The following is a 27,101-nucleotide window of genomic DNA, read 5'->3' on the forward strand; positions in this document are numbered from 1 at the left end:
TTGAGCACAGACGTCAGCTCATTATAGCAGGACAGAAAGAGGTTTGAACCGGACAGGGTGCAAGTACCCTCTGTCTTCTTGGATAATAGCCCCTGCTTAGGAACAAGCTTTATTTGTCTTCTCTTCAGCCTGTACTGTAGGATCTACAGGTGTCAATGGCTAGGGATTCACCTGAGGAGAGGGTGACGAAGGACCTGTATCCTCGAAACATCCGAGTCAGCCTTCTCCGGAGCACAAAGGCGACTGAAGATGCATGCTACGGCTTGTCTCTGAGTTCCGTGTTTGTTTGACGGTAACAGTGGCTCGCGTGCTTCTTTGGCGGAGGTCTTAATTGTTGTGCTTGTATTTAATTATGCGGCTGTGACTCGGTCGTGTTGTGTGTGTGTGTGTGTGTGGCTCCACTTGTGGATGTGCGTGCGTTCGCCGACGGCAGGCCTACATCCATTTGTTTTTGGACTGTGTTGATGGAGTAGGCCAGAGCGGACTGGGGGGTGCATTAGGGGGCCGCTTTTCATCTGAGCATCCATTTGTGTGTGAGGAGAGCCCCTCTCTCATTAATCAGGCTGGAGAGAAAGCCTTTGAAACTCTAGTCTGTGGAGCCTCCCGCGCTCGTCAGGACATCAATTACACACACACACACACATACATAAACCAGGTTCACATTCACGCAACTGCCTCCAGAATGGCTTATCACCATCTTCTGTTCAATTTTGTGTTTCAATACTTTGGCCTCCTGAAATGTTCCAATATATCGGTTAATTTTTTATATTCTTTGCTTTTGGACAGCAGTTTTAAGGTTCTGAGAGCCGATTGTGATGAATGCCTTTGGTGGCCAAGTTTCCAGTGGGGGTGATTCTGAGTGGACCCAGCCACAAACTGACAGGACTAAAAAAGAGCATTCAACATTTCATAGCTCGGTCAACTCACCTCAGACTGGTGCACACACACAACTCGGAAAGGACCCACATACATTCGATGGCCTAATCTATTACTGTAATTCCCAATGTGTAAGGGAGTGCCCACATAGTTGACTCGTCACGCTTTGCCTTCTCGTAAGGAAACAAACAAATTGAATCGTGTGGCTTCGTACTTCAGGTCTTCAAAAGCTCCTAACAACTGAAAGGAACCCCACACATTGAGTCAACCCATTGACTGACAGGTCTCTTTGCGACAGAAGCCCCAAAGGATGACGTGTGAGGCTGCTTTGACCCTGTTGCCGTGGTCTGGAAGCAGGTGTGACAGGTGTTAAGGTTCACAGGGGGGGCACATCCGGCGCAGGTGTTCCCCGCTTGTCGTCGGCCCGCTGGCTCTGACTTGACAGGGGATCTCCGAGGTCCGGTGGTGTGAAACCACTCACTAGAGTCTCGTGATTCCTAGCCTTAGCTGTTTTGAAATATTTCACAGCTTTGTGTGTGTGTGTGTGTGTGTGTGTCTCTCTCGCTCTTTTTCACTTTCTGTCTTACTGTCATCCTCTATCCTCCCTTTTCATTCTGTCTGTCTGTCTCTCACGTGACTTCCAGTGGAGGTCAGCTGTAACTGGTCTCTGGGGCATTTCCTGTTCCTGAGGGGGTTTGGAGAGAGTAGGTAGCTGGCCTCCTAATTTAAAGCACACCACCAGCCTTGGTGGCATCATCGTCCCCAGAGGGGTTCTCCACAGTCAAGGTTGTGTACTGTAGGCTTTTGGCCGGGCTGTGACATGACAAAACTGAGTCCTGCAAGTAGTTCCTGTCGTGACTCTTATAACCTGTATGGCATTCATGTGACAAGAGAGGTAATCTGTTCTTCACAGAAACGTGGATCATTTTTTAGATAAATCCCAGTGTTTAGGAATATTGGCACCAAAGAGGACTTTGTTTTTGTAGTGCATCTTTTCACCTGAACCATACAAATGACAAACCATTGAACTAAACCTGCCCTGTATAGCAGGAGTCATAATGGTAAATATAATATCTGTTCCGCCTTTAGCCTAAGCCTTATAGAGAATTTCCGCCCTGACAATTCTAAGAATAGTTTTCCTCTTCCTGTTAAAATAGATAATAATCTGAACCTCGATCATCATATCCACGTTGTTCTGTAAACCACAAGCTTACTGTTGAGTTTTCAAAAACAAACAAAAAAAGAGACAGTGAGTACTACTCCAAATGCTAAAGGACATGATCTCATCCGGGGGTAGGAGCCGTGGAGATAACTGTGAGGTGCTAATTTGAAGAGTGAACTGCCAGCCAGCTGGACTGTGGATGCTCCTACTATTAGATGAGGTGGCAGTGAAAGACCGTTGACCTGGCTTGTGGATGGATGACACAGGGCTCAGTCAGAGACACCTGCCGCCTAGTCTCTCACTCCAGAACATTCTAAAGCCAAGGAAATTGTAGAACTTCAGCTGTCTTGAGGGCTCACGGAAACATCTTAAATATTAATCCCGACTCTCTTTGAAACACCAACAATGGACTGTCATGTTCTGCGGAGAGGTTGTCGAAAGCCAGGGAGAACATAGAAAGTGAAAGCCACACATACAGGAACTGACAGGTGTGATGCTTGTGCACCAACACGTTACTGTCAACCAGATCTCAACTGTCATCCCAACAGACAAGAGAATGGTGACGGGGAAGAAGCCCTCAACGGCAACACAGCTATTTTCCATTTGAAGCAGCCCTGCAGCGCAGCTCTCCCTCGTTGTCTATGTAGATAGCATCAGCTAACAGCAGTGTCATGGAAACAGAGTTATGCAGCACAATGGCCAGGGTTTGGGAGAGGGTACTGTTTGGGGGTGCAGTGGCTAGTCTAAAATAGAGTTTGTCTCTGTAGTGATTGGAACGTGTATAATGGGTTGGGGATGGAATCTTTTGCTACCTCACGATTCGATTTTTGGGGTCACAATTCGATTAAAAATCGATTCACGATTGTATGCGATTTGCGATTTAAATTTTTTTTAATAAAAAAAACTAAAATAACAAAATATAAAAAAGAAAATACAATAAAATCTTTTTTTTACATTTGTGAATTGCTAGAAGACTGAATCTCGATTTAAATGTGAATCAAATGTTCCCCCCAGCTCTAATAATGGGGCACCGCAATGTCTTTTCATGTACGTGGCAGTGCATTAGCCTGTGATTCATTGCTGGGCACAAGGACCAGGTCAGTGCAAGACAGAACTGGGGTCCCACTTCTTTCAGTGCCTGACAAACATGTACGGGCACACGCAAACACACCGTGACTTCACACACATAAGCGAAGCCTCTGGCTTCACGTTGCGACATCTTCCAAGGTAAAATGTTAACAGACAACAATACAGGACGTTTATGCAATTCCCCTAAAACAATGGTCGCAAGATCATTGTCATTGGACGTGATAAGCTAAGTGTATCAATTGTATTTGGTGAGGAGATAACAAGACTATTGTTGATATTTCAATATGTGACTAACACTTACATTTGCTTAGTGAGAGACATTTTAAATGTGGGTTCATAGCTTGCTCTCACCAAAGTTAAAGGACAACTCAAGAAGGGCACCATGGGGTTGTGACTTTTAGAGACTATAATTGCAGGGATGACATTGTTAAACAAGCACATCTATGACTAGCTTTCCTTTCCTTTTTTCACTGTCACACCCATTCCAGGAATCCCCAAAGAACTTTTGTGGTTTGACTGTATTTACTGCTCACTGTAATTTGGTCTATGTACCCTGTAACTGTCCGCACAGTTATCAACATTCGATTGAGATGAGCTTTGGTGGCTGTAGAAAGCCTTGGGGGTTCGCTAGCAATCATGTCTGTCTTTTTTTCTGTCCCTTCGTTTTTGGCTAGCCTTTGTGATTTTCTTTCTTTTCCATGCAATAAGCGTACCTTTTCAAAATAAAAAGGCACACATCCTCAATCTCTTCTTACATTTACATTTAGTCATTTAGCAGACGCTCTTATCCAGAGCGACTTACAGTAAGTACAGGGACATTCCCCCCGAGGCAAGTAGGGTGAAGTGCCTTGCCCAAGGACACAACATCATTTGACCCGGCGGGGAATCGATCTGGTAACCTTCTGATTACTAGCCCGACTCCCTTACCGCTCAGTTATCTGACTCCCTATTCTCCCTCCCTCTTCTACTTCTAAACTGTTGGTTACCCAATGTCCTGTGGCAGGACTGGCCTTGTATAGGTCTTCACCTTGAGGTAAGAGATTGGAAAGACTTCAAGCAGGGATTCAGTAATCTCCATGATTAGTGTACCTCCACAGCTTAACTTTTAACTACATTTGACATCTTTACATGCCTGGTTCATTGCAATAAAGTGTGAAACTGAAGGTCAAGCTAAGCTTCTATCTCAGGTCATAAATGATGTAAGATATAAAAACAACATATGTTGGGAACATAACATTTAATGTTTTGTCATTCAAGCTATTCTATTCATTAGCATGGCTTGCTAGGTCAAGCTACTCAGGGTTTAATGTTAATCTTGCCCTAAGCCTCTTCTAGTTGGCATTTCCAAGAAATTCCACAGATTTTTTAGATATCCTGCAAGATAAGAATCCAAACAAGCAGCCTATCAAAGATGCTGGAATGTTAAAGATATCTGGTCATGTTGTGAGTTCACTTTTTCCACTCAAATGGGACATGCATGCTTGGTAAAAAGAGAACTTGAAAGTTCCTCTGTACATTGTACTGTCATCATGTTACTCTTTGATACCTGCTCTCTGGATGCACCTGGGGGATCCATGTTTTGATTGTGTTGTCTTTTTTGGCTTTGGGGGGAGGGTTAAGAATTTCTTTTGTTTGCAGATAACCAGTTTTGCCAATATAGCTAGATTACTGGAAGGACTCAGAGATGGGAAATGTGATACTCTATTCATGATGCCACTTCACAAAGGGCACAGAACAGAAGCGCTTTTCTGTACATGAAGATTTGAGGAACAGATGCAGAGTAACAGAAGTGTCTGGCACAGAATTTCTTGTTATTCTAATTACCTCATATCTCTTTAATCATTCCCTGAACGCCAAGTTATTCCCACTGGCATTTCATTCTTATCTTTTTCAGTTTTTACCACCTGTGAATAAATTGTGAGTATTAATTCAGAACCTCTGGGCTTGTTCCTAATGACACTTTCTTTTTATTCAACTATAGTCTGTTTATAAAAATGTTGTTTTTTTGTGACTTTTCTTTGATGGGGCGGGGATTGTGGGTTATCGGTGTCCAGTATCCACATTGTTGTTGTGGCAGGATGGGCGTGTTTCCAGGGCTGACTTCAGGAGTCCAATGCCCCGTGGCCAGATGGACTAACCACAGGCCTGTGGCGGCGGAGAAAGCCTGGCCTTTGCGGCTCTGAGCAACAGCGCAGAACTCAGCGGAAGCACATGACCACTCTGTAGTCTCAGGGGAGTCCGGTCTTTCCCGTGAGAATGTGCCCATTAACACAGAGTGGCAGTTTCACACCTCATAGAGCCAGAGCTCTATTAACCTTGCTTTTTCCTCCCACTCCCCTCAGCTATCATACTGCAGCGCTGAAGTGTGCAAGGGAGTCTTGTTTTCATTTTGCGAAAGAAACGGATCCATTTTCTGTTAGTATTTCTAATTGCGACGAACATCAACGATGTGAGTGAACCTTTCGAGGACAAGCTGCAGTTCCCGCCGCTTCCGTTTTCCCACAGACTCCAACTTTCATCTGGAGATACTTTAGCACAAGATTCACCAAGGAGTGATACGCTAAATGATCAGTGTTTTCTCTCTCCGCTTCCACCTCAGAAATCCTATTGGAAGGATTTATAGCATCTCCACAAGCTGTAATTATCACCAGGAAGCTCTCCTGCTCTTTAATAAAAACCTCTTAGTCGCTAGAGCCTCTGGAGCATACTCAGACAGGGTGGAGAGGGTCCAACAGTCCTTTGATCTCCAAACCAGCAACCATACAATAGCACAACTGATGCGAAGTTGTAGTACGTAAGCCAAGAGCCGAAGATTATTCCACATCCTAACCTTGACAAACTTGTCGAGTCGGGGCAGCCAGGTTTCCATATTTTCAGATATCTATTTGGTATCATCCCAGATAGTAGGCAGTGGTAGTGCCACAGGACCACAGTCTTACAGGCTGACAACAAGAAGGTTTAGACGTGTCATGCTCTCTCTTGATGGATAGACCCCTCACCTGACCGGAGCACTAGAATTATCTGCTAGGAAAAGGCTTAAAGTCCTAAAAGATGAAGCAGAAATTGCAGTATCGAGACAACGCAGGCACAATCCATTTTGTTGCTCTTTCCCAGCTTGATTGAACCAGGGGTTTTTCCCCCATGGCTAATGACATTACCTCAGAGAGAAATTGCAGCATAGACACTAAACCTCAGTGACACGCCGTTTGCCTGCAGTGATGGATCTATCTGTTGAACTATGTCGCCACAACCAAACAGGAAAGCCATAAATACTGACAGACCTTTCAATTGTCGTGTCTGATAGAAAAATGCATTGTGGCGATGTTCCAGAGCATCTGTAGTAAGACCTCAGATGGCACTAGCTTATGAGAGGGAGGATGATGTCCCTAACTGCACTCAGACTGGAAGCGTTCGCTCCCCCTGTGGGCTGTTTGGGAGGTAGAAAGATTAGCTGTCGGGATAAATGATCTTCAGTCATGCAGACTTCTCAATGGAGTGAGTGAATGTCCCCTTTGTTTCCAGTAAGGGCAGAATGGTGAGTGTGTGGAGATGTCGCAGTCAGTGAAACAGACTGCAGGGTGGGCTGAGAGCAGAACCATGGGCTCAGTCACCAGTGACCTGTGTGATTGTGTGTGTGTGTGTGTGTGTGTGTGTTTTTGTGCACACATGTCTTATTGCCTCACAGAACAGAGATCTTCATAGATGGTAAAAGTGGTAGGCTATTTCTAACATAATACATTTTGAATAGATTCGCAGACATGGCATGCTACCAGTTTATTTGCTGAGGGTCGAGGAGGTGGGCTGAGGGGAGAGGAGGTGGGCTGAGGTATGTGGCAGGAGAGTCGATTTCAGGGGTAAAGGGGTGCCTCTCCTCTGGCTAGGCTCCCCACCGAGGCCCCTCTCTCACCTCATCTGAGTGTGACACGAACAAGCGGCCTAGTTTCCCCCACACAGAGGGACCTGTGTGACCTCACTGGGGCCCACAAAGGCTTCGGAACTCTGCTCGCTCTCCTTAGGCCTGAAAATGGCTTTTTTTAAATGTGTTGTGACCCACTATTCTGTTGACACGCTTCCCGGCATCCCCTTCTTCTCGTTCATGAAAACACACACAGCTGCCCCTTGCCTCTATTCGCCTGACCCAGCCATAATTAGTACTTAAAATATTTATACGGCTTCATAAATGTGTGTGTGTGTGTGTATTTGTGCCTGCGTATCTGTGTTTATGTGTGTACGTGCGCTACCCGGCTCTGCTGTCTATTCCATCTACCACTCAAAGATTCAGGCTCCACACTTCGTAAATAAGCCACGCTTCTGGATATGAAAAAGAAATCCTCGGCCTACTTCAGATGTATTATACCCATGCTGTATTAGGCTATACTGATACAGAAGCCACCCAGTATTTCCATTTAGAATCATATTATTCTTCTAACCCCAAATACAAATATTTTTACACCAAAATTTAAAATGTGTGGACGTGGAAGCGATGGCTGAATGCTTGATGCAAGACAGTGCTGAATGCAATGTTTGGGAACCTGCCTCACAGATGCATGGTAGTGGAGGTCATACTTGGGGCAAAGCCTCAGTCGAGTAGTGCTGTTCCTGCGGGCCTAGCACTGTCCCAGCGGAGCACGGCCGTAAGGCCATTGATCATAAGGCCCTGTCACCGGGACGCCAAACAGGTCAATGTGCTCTCAGTACAGATTTAGCCCCCTGCACTAACAGTTAATTGCCATTCAAGTGTGATGTTTATGCATGAACACTACAAGGATAAAGGAATATTTCTGGATATTTATTTGGGGATGAGTAGAATAGTCGTTAATTACACTGGTAGGTGCTGGTAGGGCTTAAGCATAATCAATTGTGGACTGACGTACAAACTGAAATTGCATGGGCTATTAGGCTTCTTGTGTTTTTACCCCCTTAAATGAAATGGGTTGTCAGGAAAAAACATCTTTGTTAATTAAAAAAGTTTTGTTCATACAAATGATAACGATATGAGAACACTCTCGCTGTAACTAGATACTGTATGTGCCCAACTTAGTAATCTTCTCCTACAGGGTCATGAACCGACATAACAAAAACAGTAGTTTAAAATTCTGTTGACGTTACAGCCCTGAAGGAGATTGAGTTGAACTATTCAGATGAGTGATGAAAATAATATGTCCACAGGCATAGACATGTATAGAACAAGGAGAAAAAAGGAAATGGGAAAATGAAAACATCCCTCCCCTCTCCCTGTCCCCACGGTGCCCCAACCCTTTATCCATAAATCCCATGTCAGCAGCTGGAGTTGTTAAGCGGCCATTTTATGAATGAGAGGGAGAAGAGGGAGAGGGAGGGAGAGAGCGGGAAGGGGTGGAGAGAGTGCGGGGTCAGGTGGTGTGTTGCAGCAAGACACTGCTTATAGTCTCTACAGGGTTTGTTGTGTCTGGGGAAGGGTCTCAAAGGGTTTGTCTGGTCCCAAGTTCAACCTTGTTTTTTTCCTCTCTTTGTTCACCCCCCCCAACAGATTCATCTTGTTTATTTCAAGTTACAATTTCTGTGAATGATACAGTCATGTGACTATTCAGACATTCATTTGAGCCCTACGACTGTATGGATTACTTAAATAGTGTTGCAAATAACCTACGTACACCGATGTCAAAATGCTAAAACACGAGAATTTACTTTTTGGGACGGGTCAAGTTCAGTTTATTTTGCACTTCAGGATGGTACTGGGACAGTGAGGGGGGGGGAAAGTTAGTTGCAAGTCCTGGTCACCTCCCACCCCTCCTTGCCCATTGCACCTGTCCCCGTGGTGACAGCATGTGCTTCCACATAGTTTGCGTAGTAATGAGAGACCTGGGTGACACATGGGGACCGCAGCCACAGTCTCGTCCTCTCCCCCTTGCCCGTCGTCGTGTGTGTGCGTTTATTAAGCGCTGCCAGCAGGCTCAGCATCCAACCTTTGGATGATTCACTAGACGTTGGACACCCAGTACTTCCATTTTCACAGCACTAAATAGGAACGTGTTATAGTTGGATGTTCTAAATTTAAACGTTGTCAGCCAGCGGCATGGTGCTCTTAATAATTTGATTAAAAAAAAAATATATATATATTTCTCAACTCGCAACAGCCGTCACCTGCTGTACTGAAACCAAGACTGGAGTCCTTTTCTCTTCACTGTCTTCTGGGCTACTGACATGCTTTCATCAGCCTGACATGTCTAGACGTCTGCCCTTTCCCCCCTTTTCCTTTGTGCTGTTTTCATCAGCTGATTTGGCAGTTGTGTAAATGTGAGCACAGTCTGTGCTAACCGACGCCTGGGGCATCATTACAGCAGCAGTTTGTACTTGTGGGAAGAGCCTGTTCCTGTTCGTACTGCCCTCCGCTGGTCAGTCACCCTGTGTACCCTGCCTGCTACCTGTGTACCCTGCCTGCCACCTGTGCACCCTGCCTGCCACCTGTGTACCCTGCCTGCCACCTGTGCACCCTGCCTGCCACCTGTGTACCCTGCCTGCCACCTGTGTACCCTGCCTGCTACCTGTGTACCCTGCCTGCCACCTGTGTACCCTGCATGCCACCTGTGCACCCTGCCTGCCACCTGCATACCCTGCCTACCACCTGTGCACCCTGCCTGCCACCTGTGTACCCTGCCTGCTACCTGTGTACCCTGCCTGCCACCTGTGTACCCTGCATGCCACCTGTGCACCCTGCCTGCCACCTGCATACCCTGCCTACCACCTGTGCACCCTGCCTGCCACCTGTGTACCCTGCCTGCCACCTGTGCACCCTGCCTGCCACCTGTGTACCCTGCCTGCTACCTGTGTACCCTGCCTGCCACCTGTGTACCCTGCATGCCACCTGTGTACCCTGCATGCCACCTGTGTACCCTGCATGCCACCTGTGTACCCTGCATGCCACCTGCATACCCTGCATGCCACCTGTGCCCCCCCCCCAGCTGGATAGCAAGCCAGAGGGACTCTGGTGAAATTAGCCAAGTTGTTACCCAGTGATGGTCAACTTTTTTCCAGGACGCCCGCCCGCAGCACACATCGAAAATACTCTCATAATGGCCTCAACTGACCTTGCCAGACAGACTGTGTGTGTGGTGTGCTGGCTGACTGGGCTGTCATGAGTGGTTGATTGTGACTGTGCCTCAGCTCAGCCCACCGTTGTCTGGTTTCTCTCACTGACTGAGAGATATGGGGCTGTTAGAAAGGCAGAATGTGCTGGCTCAGGTGAGTTCCCACAGTTAGGGGAGATGCAGACTGGAGATAATGAGATGCAGAGTGAAGGTGCACTGGTTCTAATGAGGGTGAGTGAAAACCAGTCACAGCTGAAAACTCCCAGGCACTGCAGAAGCAAGGTTTCCAATTTAACTAACTTCGATAACTTTTGAATGGCCAGGCTATTGCTTCCCAGGTACTTTGTATTGAGCTCTATCCATCTAAGCGCAGTTTGGAAGACACTGATTGGCAGTTCTGTCCTCTTTTTTTTTTACCATTGCTGGGAATGAAATAAACATTTTTTTCTGGCACCATAGATGTCCACGTGTCTAGCTTATTTGAAATGACTTCATCTTTGAATTACACTATTGAGGAATGTGTTTGTTCTACACCACCCTCAGGCCAAAATGTTTCCCTGTTTCTCAGCATTTACAGTGCAAGGCTGCACATTGTTTCCAAGAGAAGTTACAATTTGCCACTCCCTTGATAAGTGGGTTCTTTTCATGAAGTGAGAATCATGGGTCGTCCCAGATACATTTTATATTTTCAAACCAAATGTACACAGTCTGTAGCAGTCACAGGTATCCCGTGCTTGGCCTGGTGGATAGGGTGGGAAACAATTCCTGATTTTAGGATTGTAAGCACAAAAGACTTTGGTAAAAGGGTTTTGGCAGCATGACGTTGCATGGATGTGTCAACACATGCTTTGCACATGAAAGGAAGTGTGGATTCCAGCAAGGGGGTGTTGCGTGCACACTGCTCCAAGAGTACCCCTCAGATGCCACTGACCACCAAACCCTCCATGATCTGGGGCAGAAAAACAACCCTCCTTTAGTGTCACAGTACTTTCAAAAGATGTTTTCCATGTTTAGAGCAACTGTAAACCCGCTTGAGTGTCAAACCATTCTCATTGATTGTTATTGTCTGTTTCTGTTCTTTGCTTCGGAGAGATCATTTGAGATTTTTCCGAGATGATCATAAACCACACAATAGGATTTAAAAGATTCCAGTTTGTGGATAATTGTTGATATTTGTTGTCATGGGAAACAAACAAGTAATTCAGAAATGGGTTCAACATTTCCTTAAGCCCTAATTATCCGACAATATTGCTGTGTTTTTTGTATCCTCCCTTGAAGGCGACGATAACAATGCCAGTGGTGATTAAGAGGTTGTCAGTTTGTGTGTGTGTGTGTGTGTGTCTATTAGAGCTGGGGAGCAGCTGGCTGTTGTTTCAGCCAAGGCCCCAGTCCCCCTGCTGGCAGCCCGCTGCTGTGCTCAGCCATTCGTCTGGGAGCTGTGTGAGGTCTCAGGCGACACCACAACAAGCTCTAGTTTCTTCCAGAGAAGGGAGGTTTTCAGAGAGGGGGGACGGGGGGGGGGACGGCGGGGCTGAGCAGTTACCTTCCCGTCAAGGCTGCGTCGACAGACAGGACTGGATTCTTCTACATTGCAACTGTGGTTCATCACAGTTCTTGATTGTTGGTTGTTGTAGAATGACCCCTATCACAATGCTATGAAGTGTTGAATATCAACACTGAAAGAGTTGTTTATTATTTTTTGTCTAAACTCGATGTTGGTCTTGAGGAATTTTAGAGCATGACAGTAAGCTTACATGTTTTTATTTTATATAACTGAGTCATATGCCACTGAAAGATTAGTCTAGCTCGTGAATATATATATATATATATATATATATATATATATATATATATAAATAACCCCTATAAACTAGTTAATTTAGTTAGTAATCCAGCTTTGTTTGTACACTAGCCACCAAAGCATGTGAACTGGATGCTTCTTAAGGTATAATTTTGGAATTTGTGCATCTATTTAGAATCATTAAAGCCCAAATTATGACATGAATCCACCACCCCAGCCCTACAATGCAGCCTTTTCCCTCTTAAAAGAAGTAGAAAAAAATCTCCCCATGGCTTTGTCTGTTGTAAAACGGAACTCGGGGAAGCGGTTGTTTGCTTTGAAAAGAGCAAAGGCACTTGACTTCAATCATTAATGGCAGTTTGTGTTTGACGTGTGGGCCCAACGACTTCCTGCAGCTTCCGCTCATGTTTATGTCTCTTCCTTCCTCTTCCTCCTCTCCGCTCATTCTCTTGGCCCCCTTGGGACTCTGGGAAGTTTCTTTTGTTTGCTTATTCCTGCCAGTACTTTGAGACTCCCTGGTATGTAGGAGCGTAGCCCTGCGTTTGGGCTGGTTTCACACGCCATGTTGTTTTCTCTCTTGCACTCTCGGGTGTACTGAGGCGGCCCTCGCCCTCCTCCTGTTCTGAATCAGTCCTACTTTTACTCTCCTGGACGTGCGTGGAGACACCGCGTTGTGCGGCAGAGAAACGTCCGGCAGACGTTGGTGGTGGTGGTGGTGGTGGTGGTGGTGGTGGTGTTGTTTCTATGTTCGGGGCGACGTTTCACCCGAGCCAACCACCCAAACCCTGACTCGCTCCCCTCCCTAATCCTCATGAGGGCTAATCTGGCAGCAGACTGGCTGAGGGTAGTGACTCACTCTCTCCCTCCACCCAGGCGTCCCTGCTCAGCCCGCGATGACGAGACACCAGTCTGGTACAGGGATCAATCCCTGTGATTCAGCCCCTCATCGCTCTTAAGCAGCCCCGCGTTTACTCACAACAGAACAGGCTCTTCTTCCTGTTATCCCTCCCCGCCACCCGCGATGCACAACCTCCCTCGCTCCCTCCCCTCCTCCACCCAGGTCTACACTTCCTACCCATTACCTCTTCTAATCTTGGAAATATGGGTCACAACCTGCATGTAAAATCCCAGCCAAGATGGGGTGTGAGTCAGTCATCATTACAGCGCTTCATCCAACTGTGTGGGAGTAGCCATGCTCATGCTACCTCTCTTACTTGAGCTGAGTCTTTTTGCCATCAGCCTCTGCTTGAATTTGAGATTCAACTCTAGATGGCAGACATCCTTCAATTCCACTCTTCATTGGCACGCTCCTTATTGTTAAGTTGAGATGGATCAGATCAATAGTCAGTCACATATTTCTTCATATGCCTGGTCAAGGACACTGGTCCTAAATATTACCCACAGAAACACTGTTTCTCACGAGGGCCACGAGGAATGCATGACTGGGAGTGATTGTAAACTGAAGTCCAGTGAATGAGGGTTCTCAGCGGGTGGCTGTTCCAGCCTTCCTCCTGCTCGCCCCAGTCTGCAACTGTCGCAACACTGGAGATTTTCCACCACAGTGACCTCCCTGTTTAATGAAGTAGAAAACTTCAAAACACGACCAGGAATAGGACAACATGGGGGGAGGTATGAATAGGGATATTGTCTTTGTTAAACTTGAGTGCTTCCAACCTATTTTTGTGTTTGTGTTGTTGGGAATTGTCCCCCATCCTCACACACATGGTCCCCATCCAGAAGCCTGTTAGTCCATAGGCGGGGAGTGGTAGGAAACTGGGAACAAAGTTTCCCCAGTGGAAACTAGCAGTAAAAGGGACACATGTTTATAACCTCTTGTTGGAGGTCAGAAGTATGGTTTGTGGACCCTCAGCTGTCGCTCACCATCCAAATCGGCTGTCTGCACACGCGCACACACACACACACACACATATATATTGTGCTGGGAAGTAGAGCGTCACAGGGCCTTGGTCATAGTGACTGGAACACAGCATGCTCTCAATTCCCTTTCCCTGACTGGAAGATTAGATAGGATTTCTTGTGAAATCTATCAGTGGTCCTCCATGCCTCTTTGGCGCTGTAATTTAGTACCCTGCTAATTTGAGTAATTCCCTATGTGTTTCTTCTTCTTTTTAGGACTTATGACGTTAAATCTTTTTTTTTTTATCTTTTAAAAGGTATAAGCACAGTACAATTGTATGTTTCAGTATAATTTCATTTATAATTTCGATTGATTTCACACTTTGTCTTTGGACGTTTTTGGAAGCCTCGCTTCTCTTTGCTTTGACAACGTAAACATTCATCATTCCATGAGTGTGTGTGACACTTTCGTGCTTGATGTTTAGGTCACCAGCACAGCCTAGGTCTGCTGAGAAAGCTTGTTTAAAGGAAGTGTTGAGGCGAAACACTGCGAGTGCCATTGACAGAGGTTAAATGAGAGGCGCAACCAGTTGTTTTTCTACGCTGGTTAGGGATTTGGAGGGGTTACAAACACATTCCCAATGTTCCAGAGTAAAACAAGCAGGGCAAAACAAGCAGCAGTAAAAAACAAAACAAAAGGGCTGCTACCACAAGCCATGGCAGAGATGCCAACAGCTTGGCATTACTTGGCCCGCTGTATGTGGAGCTGGGAGACCCAGTGCAGAGCAAGGAGCACAGCTGTGCCAGCGCACACAGGCTGCATCAGTCCCCACACAGGGACGTACAACTACACCAAATGTCTTGCGCAAACACACACACACACACAGTCATCACTGTAACTGCAATTTGAGCATGCTGGTACTGTTCTGCTGAACGTCTGTAGGTTATTAACATTGACGTTATCACACATGTTGTAAATTGTTTTCTTTTGGTAGGTTCACATGGTTTATTACGTGCACAATTTCACCTGCTTTTGAGGAAAATGCCGGCGTTTAGCAATTTGTGTAATTGAGATTAGGGATCACTGGTGGTGGATTTCCAATGTGAATGTTGGTGTTGTGCCAGCCATACTCTAAGCTCCGGAGTGGTGTGACAGGGCAAAATATGCCAGGGATGTTTCGGCCCCTGTACAGCCACTCATTCACTACCATGACACTTCTCAAGAACCATGAAATTGAACGGGAAGTGCAAATGGGGGGGAAAAAAATACTAAAATACTAGCGCTGCCCAAAGGACTGCATGTAAATACCACATCATCACCCTGTTTCAATTTCAATAGTGTGGCGGCAGTGCCATTTTGGAAGTTCTGAATTGTCGCCAGTTGGACTGGCGGTCTACAGTGACTGTGCCACGCTGGGTTCCACGGGTGACGAGGGGCAGGTGACGTGATGTCACCTTAGGACTAGACCAGAAGACAGCCAGGCAGCAGGCTCATTAGTACGACTCCTAACAGTCAGGAAGCAAATGAGTCTGGGGGGTCTGGGCCCAGGCAAGCAGGTAGAGAGGGGAACAGGACAGCTCCGAAGCATGCACACTGTCAATTACAGGCGACAACACCACCACCACCACCGACACCACCGTGCCCAGGTAAGAACTTTGCTAATGAGAGAACCCACCTGGAAACCTCCTCCTGCTGACATCCAGGCAGTGGAGCGCGGCCAGGTGTCACTGGAAAGAGTTTCCTTGCCTTTGTCTCAGTCATTACAAATAGTTTCCTTCTTTTCTTCAAATCCACTACTTTTCCACGACTCATTCTTTTTGTTCCAGTCTCCTCCTCCTTAGAGGTGTGTGTGTGTGTGTGTGTGTGTTTATAGACACACATCTGTCTGCCTCCGCCTTCCTAAGACTGCAATTGGAAAAAGTGATGGATCTTTATGTTGCTTGTTATGTTGAGGATGTGATGCGATCACTAAACTAGCCATTGTCTCAGGGAACACAAAGGCACAAGCCACAAACCAGCAGGATCCAAAAACAGGTCCTGGAGCCACAGAGAGAACATCTCCCACAGACAGGCCGGCCACAGGGAAGGTGCCCCACTAGTGGGAGAGAGAGCACTGGAGTTGACTGGTGCTAAGAACACAGGAAGGGGCTTTATTATAATGTTAATTCATACGACTGTCCCTTTGTCTAGACCCAGTGCACCCTGTTGTCAAGTTTAAAATAATGCTTTTTTGTTGAGCCGTCAATTCAGCAGAAATGTCCTCTCCCCTGTTTATTTCACATGTTCAGTTCATGTATTTTGCTACTGTAGGCCCCAATGCAGAGTAACAACCTGCTAAGTGACATCCTCAAACTTAATTCCACATTTACTGGTTCACAGCTCCCAGGGATACGTGCTGTAATCCACCCAAAAGCCCAGAGAATCTGAAAGGTCATCAGTGGTGGTGAGGGAGAGAGAGAACGAGATAAAAAGAGAGAGAGGAGACGAGAGAGAACGAGAGAGAGAGGGGAAGTGAGAGAGCGAGAGAGAGAGAGATAGGGAGAAAGAGGGTGGGGGTGAACGAAAAAAAGTTGACACACTGCAGCTTTCTGTCTCCCTCCCTCCCTAGGCGAGGGGTCTTGTAAAACTCTACCGAGGCATGTTGCTTTACGTTACAGGACCATGGACGGGGTGGTGCTCTGTCTCACACTCCTTTTAGAGGAGGGGCGGGGAGGAGGAGGGGGGGCTGGAAGGAAAAAAGGAGAGAAAGAACATTCTGTGCCAGCAAATTGCAACCTGTTTTTCTCCGGTCTGTGGCAGCCAGAGATCAGTCGTGATGAAAGAGCTTCAGCTCAACCTGCAGAGTGTCTTGAATGAATAAGGCAGAGGGCTGCAGTGACAGTGTGGACTGAAAATAAATAATAAGAGGCCAGTGTTTTCATACCTACTCCTATCTGTGTACAACCTAGAAGGATTGGCAGGAATGCACGACAATGTGGTCAACATGTGACCCTCCATCCCTCCTTTTTGACCACTGGAGCGCATACCTGTACATAAACCTGCCATTTAGGAGGCGTGAAACCAATGAGAAGCCGAATGCAGTGTTCTTTCTTAACAACTTGGTATTTAGCAGCTGTCTGTCTCCAAAGCACTGGGAGGATTGATGATGGGAGGATCTAGTGAAGAACGCTTAGTCGGCCATGTTTTCCCTCCCGCCTCCTGACACACACCACATGAATGGAGACGCAACAGTATCACACGTGGCTGCAGGCCATCCTCATTTTCATACTTGATTTCCACCAATCTGTTTTTCTTTCAATGAGAAGATCCCACTGCCTTATAAGGAGATCCCTCCCTCCTACAATGGAGCCTGGAAAGATTTGAATAGGGGGCAGCGTTTTGGCAATGGAAAAATCCATTCCCGGACTCGAGTCCCCTCCTCTACAGGGGGAAGTCTGCCTTGCCTCAGCCCTCACCAACTCAATAACAAGGCAACTCTGTACAGCCATCTGGATTGGTTTGGGCCTCCATTACATGGCCGCGTTAGCCATGGGTGGGTGAAAGAGGGGGACAGACACTTTTGAGGGGAGGGAAGTGCTCCTTTAACACCGCTGGTAGAAGATGCCATGCATGCCTGAACACAGAAGCTTAGCGTGGGTCCTTTGCAGGGCCCTCTCCACGCTGTCACCAGACCACTCGCCCACTTCAAAGGCTGGCAGCGCCCCTTTGTACTTTCAACTGTCAGTTAAGATACGATGCCTTCACCCCCCCGCCCTCCCCCATCCCCCCCACTCCCATCCCCCCGTCTCCTTCGTCAAAAGAGAGGTTATTTATTAACAGAAGGACGAGGAAACGCCAGTTGCCTTAATCATTGCAAAGTTTACAAGGTCAGACAGTTTGCCATTGTTGTGCCGGCCAAACTGTTGTTGCTTCACGTATTTGGTGTTTTTCCACTTGATGCCCCGCTTGTACGAGCGTGCATTAAGGATGTCCAACTTGGCTCGGGAGCGCATATTGAAACATAAAAGTCAACGATGCGTTTAATTGCGGGGCATGTTTTCTCAAGCATACATCGCAGTAGTGAACCAACCACGATGCTTTAGGACCGCAACATTAGTCCGTCTGCCTTCCAAGTCCAACAAAGCAATTGAAGTCATTATTTGAGATGACATTAAGTAGAGATTCCTCAACTTACTTTTGGTATACTGTATCAACAAGGAAAGGTGCTTTATTAATACTTAGTGGTGCCAACTGTGTAATGAATCACTTTTTGGCCATTGTAGGTCGTAGTTGTTGGACGTATGTGGTTCCTTCATCTCAAATAGCTTGTTTGCCAGGGGTTTGCCATGTATCCCTTGTCCCCTGGGATAGCCTGGGACTGTGGGGGACAGCCTGAGTTCCTGTAAGTCAGTGTGTCTGTCCCCTGGGATAGCCTGGGACTGTGGGGGACAGCCTGAGTTCCTGTAAGTCAGTGTGTCTGTCCCCACCTCTCCTCCCAGGTGGGATAGAGTCTGGCTCCCATCATCAGGTCTGACCTTCTCTACCTGTCGGAGCTTGTTGCTAGGTTTCATGATCCGCTCTTCTCTTCACAGTCCCAGGCTGAAAGATCAACACAGCCAAATGAGTTGCCAAACGCTGGTGGAAATGCTTTTGAATTTGCATGCGGTTCAACACCGTCTTTTCAAGACGAGCCAGCAGCTGTTCATCCCAGTGGCAGGGTGAGATCACTGCTGTCCCTTGTCTTCGCTCATTCAGGTTGTTCCGTCAGTGTTCCTAACCCTCTTTCCTTTAATAGACTATTCTTGTTGGAATACATAGCCTATATACACACACACACACACACACACACACACACACACACACACACACACACACAACGCCGAACAGTCGTCTACTCTTACATGACTAGTGTTTCCATGGCGATGTGAATACTGATACATGACCGCAGTGTTTTATCGTAAACAACAGATCTGGTTGTTGTCACGGACGTTGCGGAGCGAGGTTCTCTCGCACTGCAAAAGCTTAACCTTAAATTGAAAGTTTTTTCAAGTCAACTGTGTACGAGTGGAGAAGCGCGTTGTTGCACACGTAGGGGCAACTGGATGTGGCTTTTGAAGAACGTCTAGGTCAATGTTCTACTCTTAAGTCGGTGCCGAGCTATTGGCCAAAGCAAAGTCAACAACATGCCCATCATTAATTATGTCTGCAATAGCTCACCATTGGCAGAGAATCGTTTTTGTCACTACGCAGGGAGAACAACAAGCTCTCTATACACAGGGTCTGACCGAGGGCTCCATACCGTAGACGCTTTTTTCAACTTTAGAGCTCGCTTGAGAAAGTCTAGACGATGAAATTACCAGAAAACTAAGAATCTCTGTTTTGCAGAGAAATGGTCCACTCTTCCCTCAGACAGTTATGATAGTGACAACATAACCAGAAACCATGAAACACTGCTCTTTCCTCAATGTAGGCCATGCTTGTGCTAAATCTGGTGTTTTCCTATGCTAGTGCTATGACCTGAATCAGTTTTTCCTCTCCTCTGTTACAATGCGCTCCTATTTAGAATGATAGCAGAGGACCTGTATGAATTATTTGTAGCAGGGCAAGCTGGGAAACGTGGAGTGGAGTTGTGTGCGGCTGCGGAGCAGGACTGAGGGAGAAGCAGCCGGTCAGCACTGCGAATTCAGTGTTTATCTTTTAGACGCTGTCAACAGTGTGTGAGATAGAGGGAGACACTTGGATATCTCTATGGCAGATGAATTGGTGTTGCGTTTTATAATTCAGCCAGCTCTAAATATTTGTTTTTGAAGTGTTGTGGGTTGTAGAGGCTTGTCTGTTTTGTGATTTGTTGATGCGTGGTTCAGCATACCATACCAATGAGCATTTTGTTTTGCTCTCTCTCTTTACAACCTCTAACTACAAATATGGGAGTTTTCCTTTTTTTTCTCCCTCTATGTATTTATTATTTTCTTTACTCTATAAGTAACCTGATGTATAACCCTATCCCATGATTCACTGTCAATCGTGCTTATTATCTGATAGTGTTGTCTATCTGTGGTGTGCTTCTTAAGATTTTGTTTTTGACCAAATGGAAATTTAGGAGGAATGGTGGTCAGCTCCTCTACACCAACTGTAAAAAACGACTTCCCTAGTCGGCTAAACACATGCAGTAGCGGATGTAAAGTCCGCAGACTCTAACCTAAGGCATGTCGCTTGTCGGAAGGCACACCTCTTCTATTTAATGTGCTCTCTCTCGGCTGTGAGCTGCTCAGCGTTGGCGGTAGTAAACAGTGGAGTACGCATATGCCCTTCCCCACTCCCCCTCCCTCCCTCATTTTACCTCACAAAAACAATGAAAGAGATTGGAGATGCCGTCCGTTGGGACAAACAGCCGTCTTAGTGTGCGTCGTGTGTGTTTTCTTGCACACACGTGTGAGAGTGAGACAGAGAGGTTTTAAAGAGAGGCTTGCTGACCAGGGAGGAGCTTCTCATATATATATTTTTTTACGAGAAGCGCAGTGCAGACTCACTTAAGCAGGAAGCTGCTCAGGCAGGTCTCTCCAACCTCCCCGTTAGGTCAGGGATGTTTGTGACAGACAGAGACCCAGGGAGGGAGGGAGGGCGGGAGAGAGGGAGGGAGGGGGTCACATGATGCCAGCCCAAGATCACAAACAGCTTGGGGATCACATGGTAAGAGCCATAGCCTGAGCTTAGCTTCCTTCAAACTGGAGCTAGGGTATAGGTTCCTTTAACCCCCACCTTTCTCCCATCTATCTCTTTTTCTCTCTTTCTCTTTTTCTCTCTCTCTCTCTCTCTCTCTCTCTCTCTCTCTCTCTCTCTCTCTCTCTCTCTCTCTCTCTCTCTCTCTCTCTCTCTCTCTCTCTGTCTCTGTCTCTGTCTCTGTCTCTGTCTCTGTCTCTGTCTCTCTGTCTTACATAAAGTTCAATGTTATCCCACGGCCCAAAACAAACACAACATTTTATATTGTTTATTGCTCATTCATGGTGGGTGTTTACCCATACACACATACATTGTTGTTTGTTCCTTCTCCCCGCATGTTTGCCCGCAGTCACCTGCCAAACGGCTCTTTGCATGCATGCATTCACGGTTAACGACTTTGTTGGTCGCCTGACATTAAATTGGTTTGACGGACAGGATTGTGCTATTGTTGGCGTGGTTGATGGATTTGAGTGGATGATGTGAAGGCATGATCTGATTAGGCTAGATGCCCTCGTAACAAACTGGAAAGGTTCCCAGAAGTGTTTTTCTCTGTGTGTGTGTGTGTGTTGTATGTCTGAATTGTTGTGCATTTGCACCTGGAATTCCTAGCCTTAATTGAAGAATCTGCCTGTCTTTGTTCAACCAGTTTAAAAGGCCAATGCAGTTTTCAATCTGTGTCTTGATGTGTTTTAAGGAACATCGACACGCTACCTGACAGGACAACTGTTATTCCCCAGGCTCCCTACTCTGTTTTCCTGCGTAGCTGTGTTCCCAAGTTTGCTGTTTTTAGAGGACAAGAGGATTAACATTCTGCTGTATGATTATACCGCAGGCAATGCCATTCTAGGGATTTTTGACATAGCACAGCCCAAGAACAGAGGCAGCCCAACATGAAAGAAAACAGCTATACAGTTCGGCATTGCTGTCTCTCCTTCTCCCTCTCTTTACTCTCTGTTTGGAATAACAGCAGCCATGGCCAGTGAACAGGCAACCATGGCAAGTGAACAGGCAGGTAGCCTCCCTCATGTCAAAGAAAACGTGACACACCCTCAAGCATGCAAGCTCACACAATCTTCATAATATGTACATTGTGTACTTTTCACACACACACAAACAACCCACACAAATCTGACACGCTTCACACACGTAAACAGGTGTCATACACATGGGAACACGCGGTCCAGTGAAGAACACCAACGCACACATACGCACATTCTCATAGCTTGGTGGGTGGTGGGGGGGGGCATCCTACAGGAGGGGGCAGAGAGAGAGAGAGCTGTGTGTGTGTCTGCATGCGTTTAGGTGTGTGCGTGTGTGTGTTGATGAGCATATTTTTTTTTTTTGGGGGGGGGGGGGGGCTAACTCTGCAGAGAGCTGGCCTTGCGTGTCTGTGTCGCAGAGATTTGCACAGTGGACCAACCAGCGAGGGCTCTGAGGGCAGGGCTGCGTGACTGCACTCCACTCCTCCGCGCCGCAGATTCATTCATGTATGCCACACACACACCGCTGCAAACGCATCGGGGATGTGCAGGACGCGCGCTGGAAAACACCCCCCCCGTCAGCCGTCATGTTGACCGACATCGATCTCTTGACTATTGGCTGGCCGATGAGCCTTTTCCCTCTATTCTATTGGCTGCGAGCGGATGGATAACTGGCTTCATAGAGCATGTTTGAGCGGCAGACTTTTTATCCTGGACTGTACATGACATTACCCAGCCCAGACATGTTCTTGTTACGCGGTTGTCTGGCAACCACATAATCCCAGCAAGCAAAGCATGAATTGATTGGCATCCTCCCTGCTCTGGTATGTTAGAAATCCATTCGTTGGCCAGACACAGTGATATCACTCATCCCGCTTTCGAGATCCCTGCTCAGTGCTCGACTGTGATCATATTTTTCTGTCGCAAAGCCAGATCTGCAGTTTAGGGCTGCTGCTGCCGGAGCCTGTGTGGTTCTGTGTCGGGCTGTAGAATCTCTTCTCTTTTCTCTGTTCACCTGGGAAAGGGAGTGACAGCCTGTACTGTTCGTTATGTCTGGCTGTGACTGTATCTGTTGTGTCAGTTGTGAGTGGGCCTTGAAGCTACAGGGTCACAAAGGGGTCTGAAGGGGGTCTGAAAGTTAGCTTTCTACACGCGAAATCCCTGACTTACCTGTAACCCCTCTTTCTTTTGCTTTTCTTCCGTTTTTTTCTTCTTCCTCGCCAGTTTGCCCGGACAGCTGTGAGCGGCGGGCGTGCACGGCGGAGGGGGAGTGCTGCCACGCTCAGTGCCTGGGCAGCTGCACGGCGCCCAACAGCGACACTTCCTGCGCCGCCTGCCTCCACTACTTCCACGAGGAGCGCTGCGTGCCCGACTGCCCCGCCGGCACCTACAAGTTCGAAGGCTGGCGCTGCATCACCATGGATCTGTGCTCCCGCGTGCACGTGCCCGACTTTGACCGCTTCGTCATCCACGAGGGAGAGTGCATGCCTGACTGTCCCTCTGGCTACACCCGCAACGAAGACTCCCCCGACAGGTGAGACTGGGCTTTGTTTTAGACCGGGGCAGTAAACGGTGCGTTCTGGAAGTGATTTGAAGATTTAGGCCGAATCCCAATACTCCCCCTTCCCCTTCGTTTTGCGCGTTCCCGTGAGAGCTAGTGGTGTCCCAATACTCTTTTGGAGCTAGGGGAAGGGCTAAGACTAAGGGGTATACACCCCTTAAAACCAAGTAAGATCGGGAGTTTACTTGAAACCTAGGGCTATGTGAAAACTGCGCGACTGGCAACAATGGCGACCAAATCATCCAGAGAGTCCAATAAATGTTATGTTATCGGCTTAATTAATTGATTAAAACATTATGACAGTCTTGTTTTGTGTTATATACAGTCATGAACATATATATTTGCAACCATTTTCCTAATTGAAACGTTTCTAAAAATCGCTAGTTTGGTACGTTAATGTTACAGTTCTGAATTGCACAACAGTCCCGCATTTCTTTGACTAGCATGTCTACAGTTCTAAGTAAACTCCATTAGCAGCGAATTTTGTTTAATATCAGTGCATAACGCTACTTGCTTTGGAGATATCAATACGTGCTAGATGACGTACCTGTAACCAAGTGGTGTCCCATTTCCTAGGGCTATGTAGCCCTTACCCCTTACTTTCGAGGGCCAAGGGGAAGGGGTAAGTTAAGGGGAAGGGGTAAGTTAAGGGGAAGGGGAAGGGGTAAGTTAAGGGGAAGGGGAAGGGGTAAGTTAAGGGGAAGGGGAAGGGGTAAGTTAAGGGGAAGGGGAAGGGGTAAGGGGGAGTATTGCCTTATGTTTATTTTTTCCAGTTAGATGTTTTACAGCTTTAAATAAAAACATTAAGAACTTTTATTAAGTATGCTTTCATTAAACGTTTTATTTATTTAAAATAAAGGAAAAATAATATGGAAAAAAAATGATATTGTATTTTGTATCCTTTTCAAATTGAGTTAAATCAATACTGAATGCTTGTAGAAGGCACTGTAGCGTGGTTTTCATCTGCCTTCAATTTAAGCACATTAGAGCTATTACTGTCACTGTGCCTAAGTCTTGAAGTCCCATAGGAATGCTAACAGTCTGCATACAAGATATCTAAATCACCTTGGGAGTTCTACTTATGCCCTTTTGATTGTTTTTGACTGTTTCCCTCTCTTCCTCCCCTGCTCTGTCCCCCAGTATGTTCTGTTCAGCCTGCAACGGCCTGTGTGACAAGATCTGCGAAGAGAAGGTCATCGACTCCGTAGATGCCGCCCAGTCGCTCAAGGGCTGCACGGTCATCAAGGGCAACCTGCACATCAACATCCGCAGAGGACGTGAGTACACAGCACACTGCCTGCTGTGGAGTACACTTCGAACCCGACAAATCAGCATTCCAACTCCTCATTCTAGTCTTAATAGGCCCCTGTGTCTGTGCGTTGCTAGTAATAGGATCAAGTAAATGGACTGCATTTAAGTCCATGACTTGACTGCATCAAGTGGTTTAACTGGTAACATAGAGATATGGAGAGCACTGCATCTCCTGAGCTGACTGCTGTGTAGGTTCGGAGTGGTCGTGGTGGAGCTCTGAGCAGGGGTGTGACGTGTGTGTGTAGGGAGTCAGATGGCTGTGCGGTGAGGGAGTCGGGCTAGTAATCAGAAGGTTGCCGGATCGATTTCCCGCCGTGCCAAATGACGTTGTGTCCTTGGGCAAGGCACTTCACCCTACTTGCCTCGGGGGGAATGTCCCTGTACTTACTGTAAGTCGCTCTGGATAAGAGCGTCTGCTAAATGACTAAATGTAAATGTAAATGTGTCCCTGTAGAGAACCTAGCCAAGGAGCTGGAGAGCTTCATGGGCCTGATCCAGACGGTGACGGGCTACGTGAGGATCAGACATTCTCACACCCTGGTGTCCCTCTCCTTCCTTAAGAGCCTGCAGCACATCCGAGGGGAGGAGCTGTCAGAAGGGTACGCTGTGACACACAGATACACGCATTCCCACCCTCCGTTCCTTGAACCTATGCAAGAATTTGTTGTGGTCAGTCGAGTTACATTTTTATTTCAGGTACTTGTCATACCCCTGAGAAGGCATACAAAATACGTTCTTTTTTCTCTCTCCAAGATGCATCCTTTTTTTTTTTTATATATATATATATATATATATATATTTTGTGCATTTCCTGCCTTATTGAATGGTGACAGTTAAGTGTGACAAGAAAGGTTTTACTGTATGAGTTCCTCCTTTCAATATTTGACTTCATGCCCATCAGTCTTATCTAAATGCTCAATAATGAAATTGTTTGAACCTAACATGAACAATCTTAACAAAACAATCTTAAAACAATAAAGAAGCACAAGTGTAGACCTTTGCCTGCTCCAGTGCAGAGGAATTTAAGTACATTGTATTGTAGTACTGCACCCCGGCCCCCCCACCAGTAGATGCTCTCACCTCGTCTCCTTCAGAAGAGTGAAGGCAGACGGCAGTGTTTTTTTCCGAGGAATTTCCTACTCCTCCGAGCTCTCCTTTTATGTTGTCTGTGGCCGTGAACGTTGCCACGGCAACCGGGTGAGGGTTGGGGGGTGGTGGTGGTGTAATTCAACGGCGGTCATCGAGGAATGTGCGCGGGTATCATCCTCACAGAGCAGGCATTCTCACGGTTGGACTCAGGGCTGGACTGAGGATAGACGGTAACCTGACCACATGACTTCACATACAGTTACTGAGCTTTGTCAAGTCACTGTTGCTAGTCTGATACCGTGGCGTAATATTCAATGTTATTGGACATCAAAAGCATTTTGTTTGATAGACGTGTAATGAAACCATTTTTGTTTAACTAAAGGTCGATCACAGAGATTAAAAGGCCTTTTCTGATTTTATCCAAACAATGTCACGTTGTTGTGTACTCAGACAATATTTTTTTTACTTGTGGTATGTACAGTCATGGTGATTGCAAAGCAAGGTGCTTTGTGTTATTATAACTTTGCAGATTAGCCTGTCCTTTCTCACGGCCACTCGGCGTCCACCTCACAAGACTGGAAAGTTCTCAGAGGTGGCATTCAAGGTCACAAGAAGGCCTTAGCTATCTCCCCCTTCCTCCCCGCCCGTCTTTGAGTGAGGTTACACTCTCAGGAATTTTACTGTCCCAAGGCCCACATTCCTGGCATTTCTGGAACCAAATTGGTTAAAGTCATAAACACCCCATCCCAATCTCCCAGTCTGGCCTTGTTAAATCTCTCCATTTCCTCAACCCCCGCCCGCTCTGCTGGAAAGCCACCATCTTACAAAGGGGTTACTAAAGATACAGGCAGTAAGGATGAACTCAAAACAAACGTTTGCTTTTTTTATTTTATCATTTATTTGGGGTCTCTGGACTGTTTTATTAATTTTTTCTATCTGAGGAATCTACCCCAACCTCTGGTAAGTTAATGTAAATGGGTTGGGTCATAATATCCCATAAAAGCCATTCATCTCTTCTCCTCACCCATGTGATAGCTCTAACAGGAAACAGGAAATTACTGGGTAGGAGGAGACAAGGAAGAAAGCTTTTCTATTAGAACACAACAAAGAGTTAACAAGTTCATGACACCAAATGCGCTGATAAACAGTGTGGTGTCCGTTGTCCTTTATCTGCACTTCACTGTTTGCATCCCTAAATATACTTCCCTTGTCCGTCTTCCTCAAGGTATGCCTTCACTGCGCTGGACAACCAGAACCTGCAGTACACGTGGGACTGGGGACAGCACAACTTGACCATCCACAGAGGCAAACTCTTCTTCCGTTTCAACCCCAAACTTTGCCTTTCCGAGATCCGCAAGATGTGGCAGAAGACAGGCGTCACCGAGAAATACGTCGAGTCGGATATCCGCAACAACGGAGACCGAGCCAGCTGTGAGAGCCATTTCTATAAATGAACATATATCACTATAAGGTTCACTGCATCAACAACACTGTACACAGCCCCAATGTCATCGAGTTCACGCCTACTAAACTGTACTAATGTCAGTTGGTGAAGATGATCTACTTTTTGTTTACTGACTTGAAAGAGAAACTAAGTCTGCGTGTTGT

The 27,101-nt window shown here is 46.6% G+C and overlaps 1 protein-coding gene across 1 annotated transcript in view; it reads left to right on the plus strand.

Moving 5' to 3' along the window:
* LOC124481774 (insulin-like growth factor 1 receptor) overlaps window positions 1-27,101 on the plus strand; it is a 48,003-nt gene that overhangs the window by 12,826 nt on the left and 8,076 nt on the right. Inside the window, exons 3-6 of the mRNA XM_047041978.1 lie at window positions 22,757-23,066; window positions 24,234-24,370; window positions 24,859-25,003; window positions 26,719-26,924. Of these exons, the coding sequence (XP_046897934.1) occupies window positions 22,757-23,066; window positions 24,234-24,370; window positions 24,859-25,003; window positions 26,719-26,924 (798 nt within the window). The remainder of the gene's footprint in view (window positions 1-22,756; window positions 23,067-24,233; window positions 24,371-24,858; window positions 25,004-26,718; window positions 26,925-27,101) is intronic.

Source organism: Hypomesus transpacificus, chromosome 19 (assembly GCF_021917145.1).
Source record: "Hypomesus transpacificus isolate Combined female chromosome 19, fHypTra1, whole genome shotgun sequence".
NCBI classification, from domain to species: Eukaryota; Metazoa; Chordata; class Actinopteri; order Osmeriformes; family Osmeridae; genus Hypomesus; species Hypomesus transpacificus.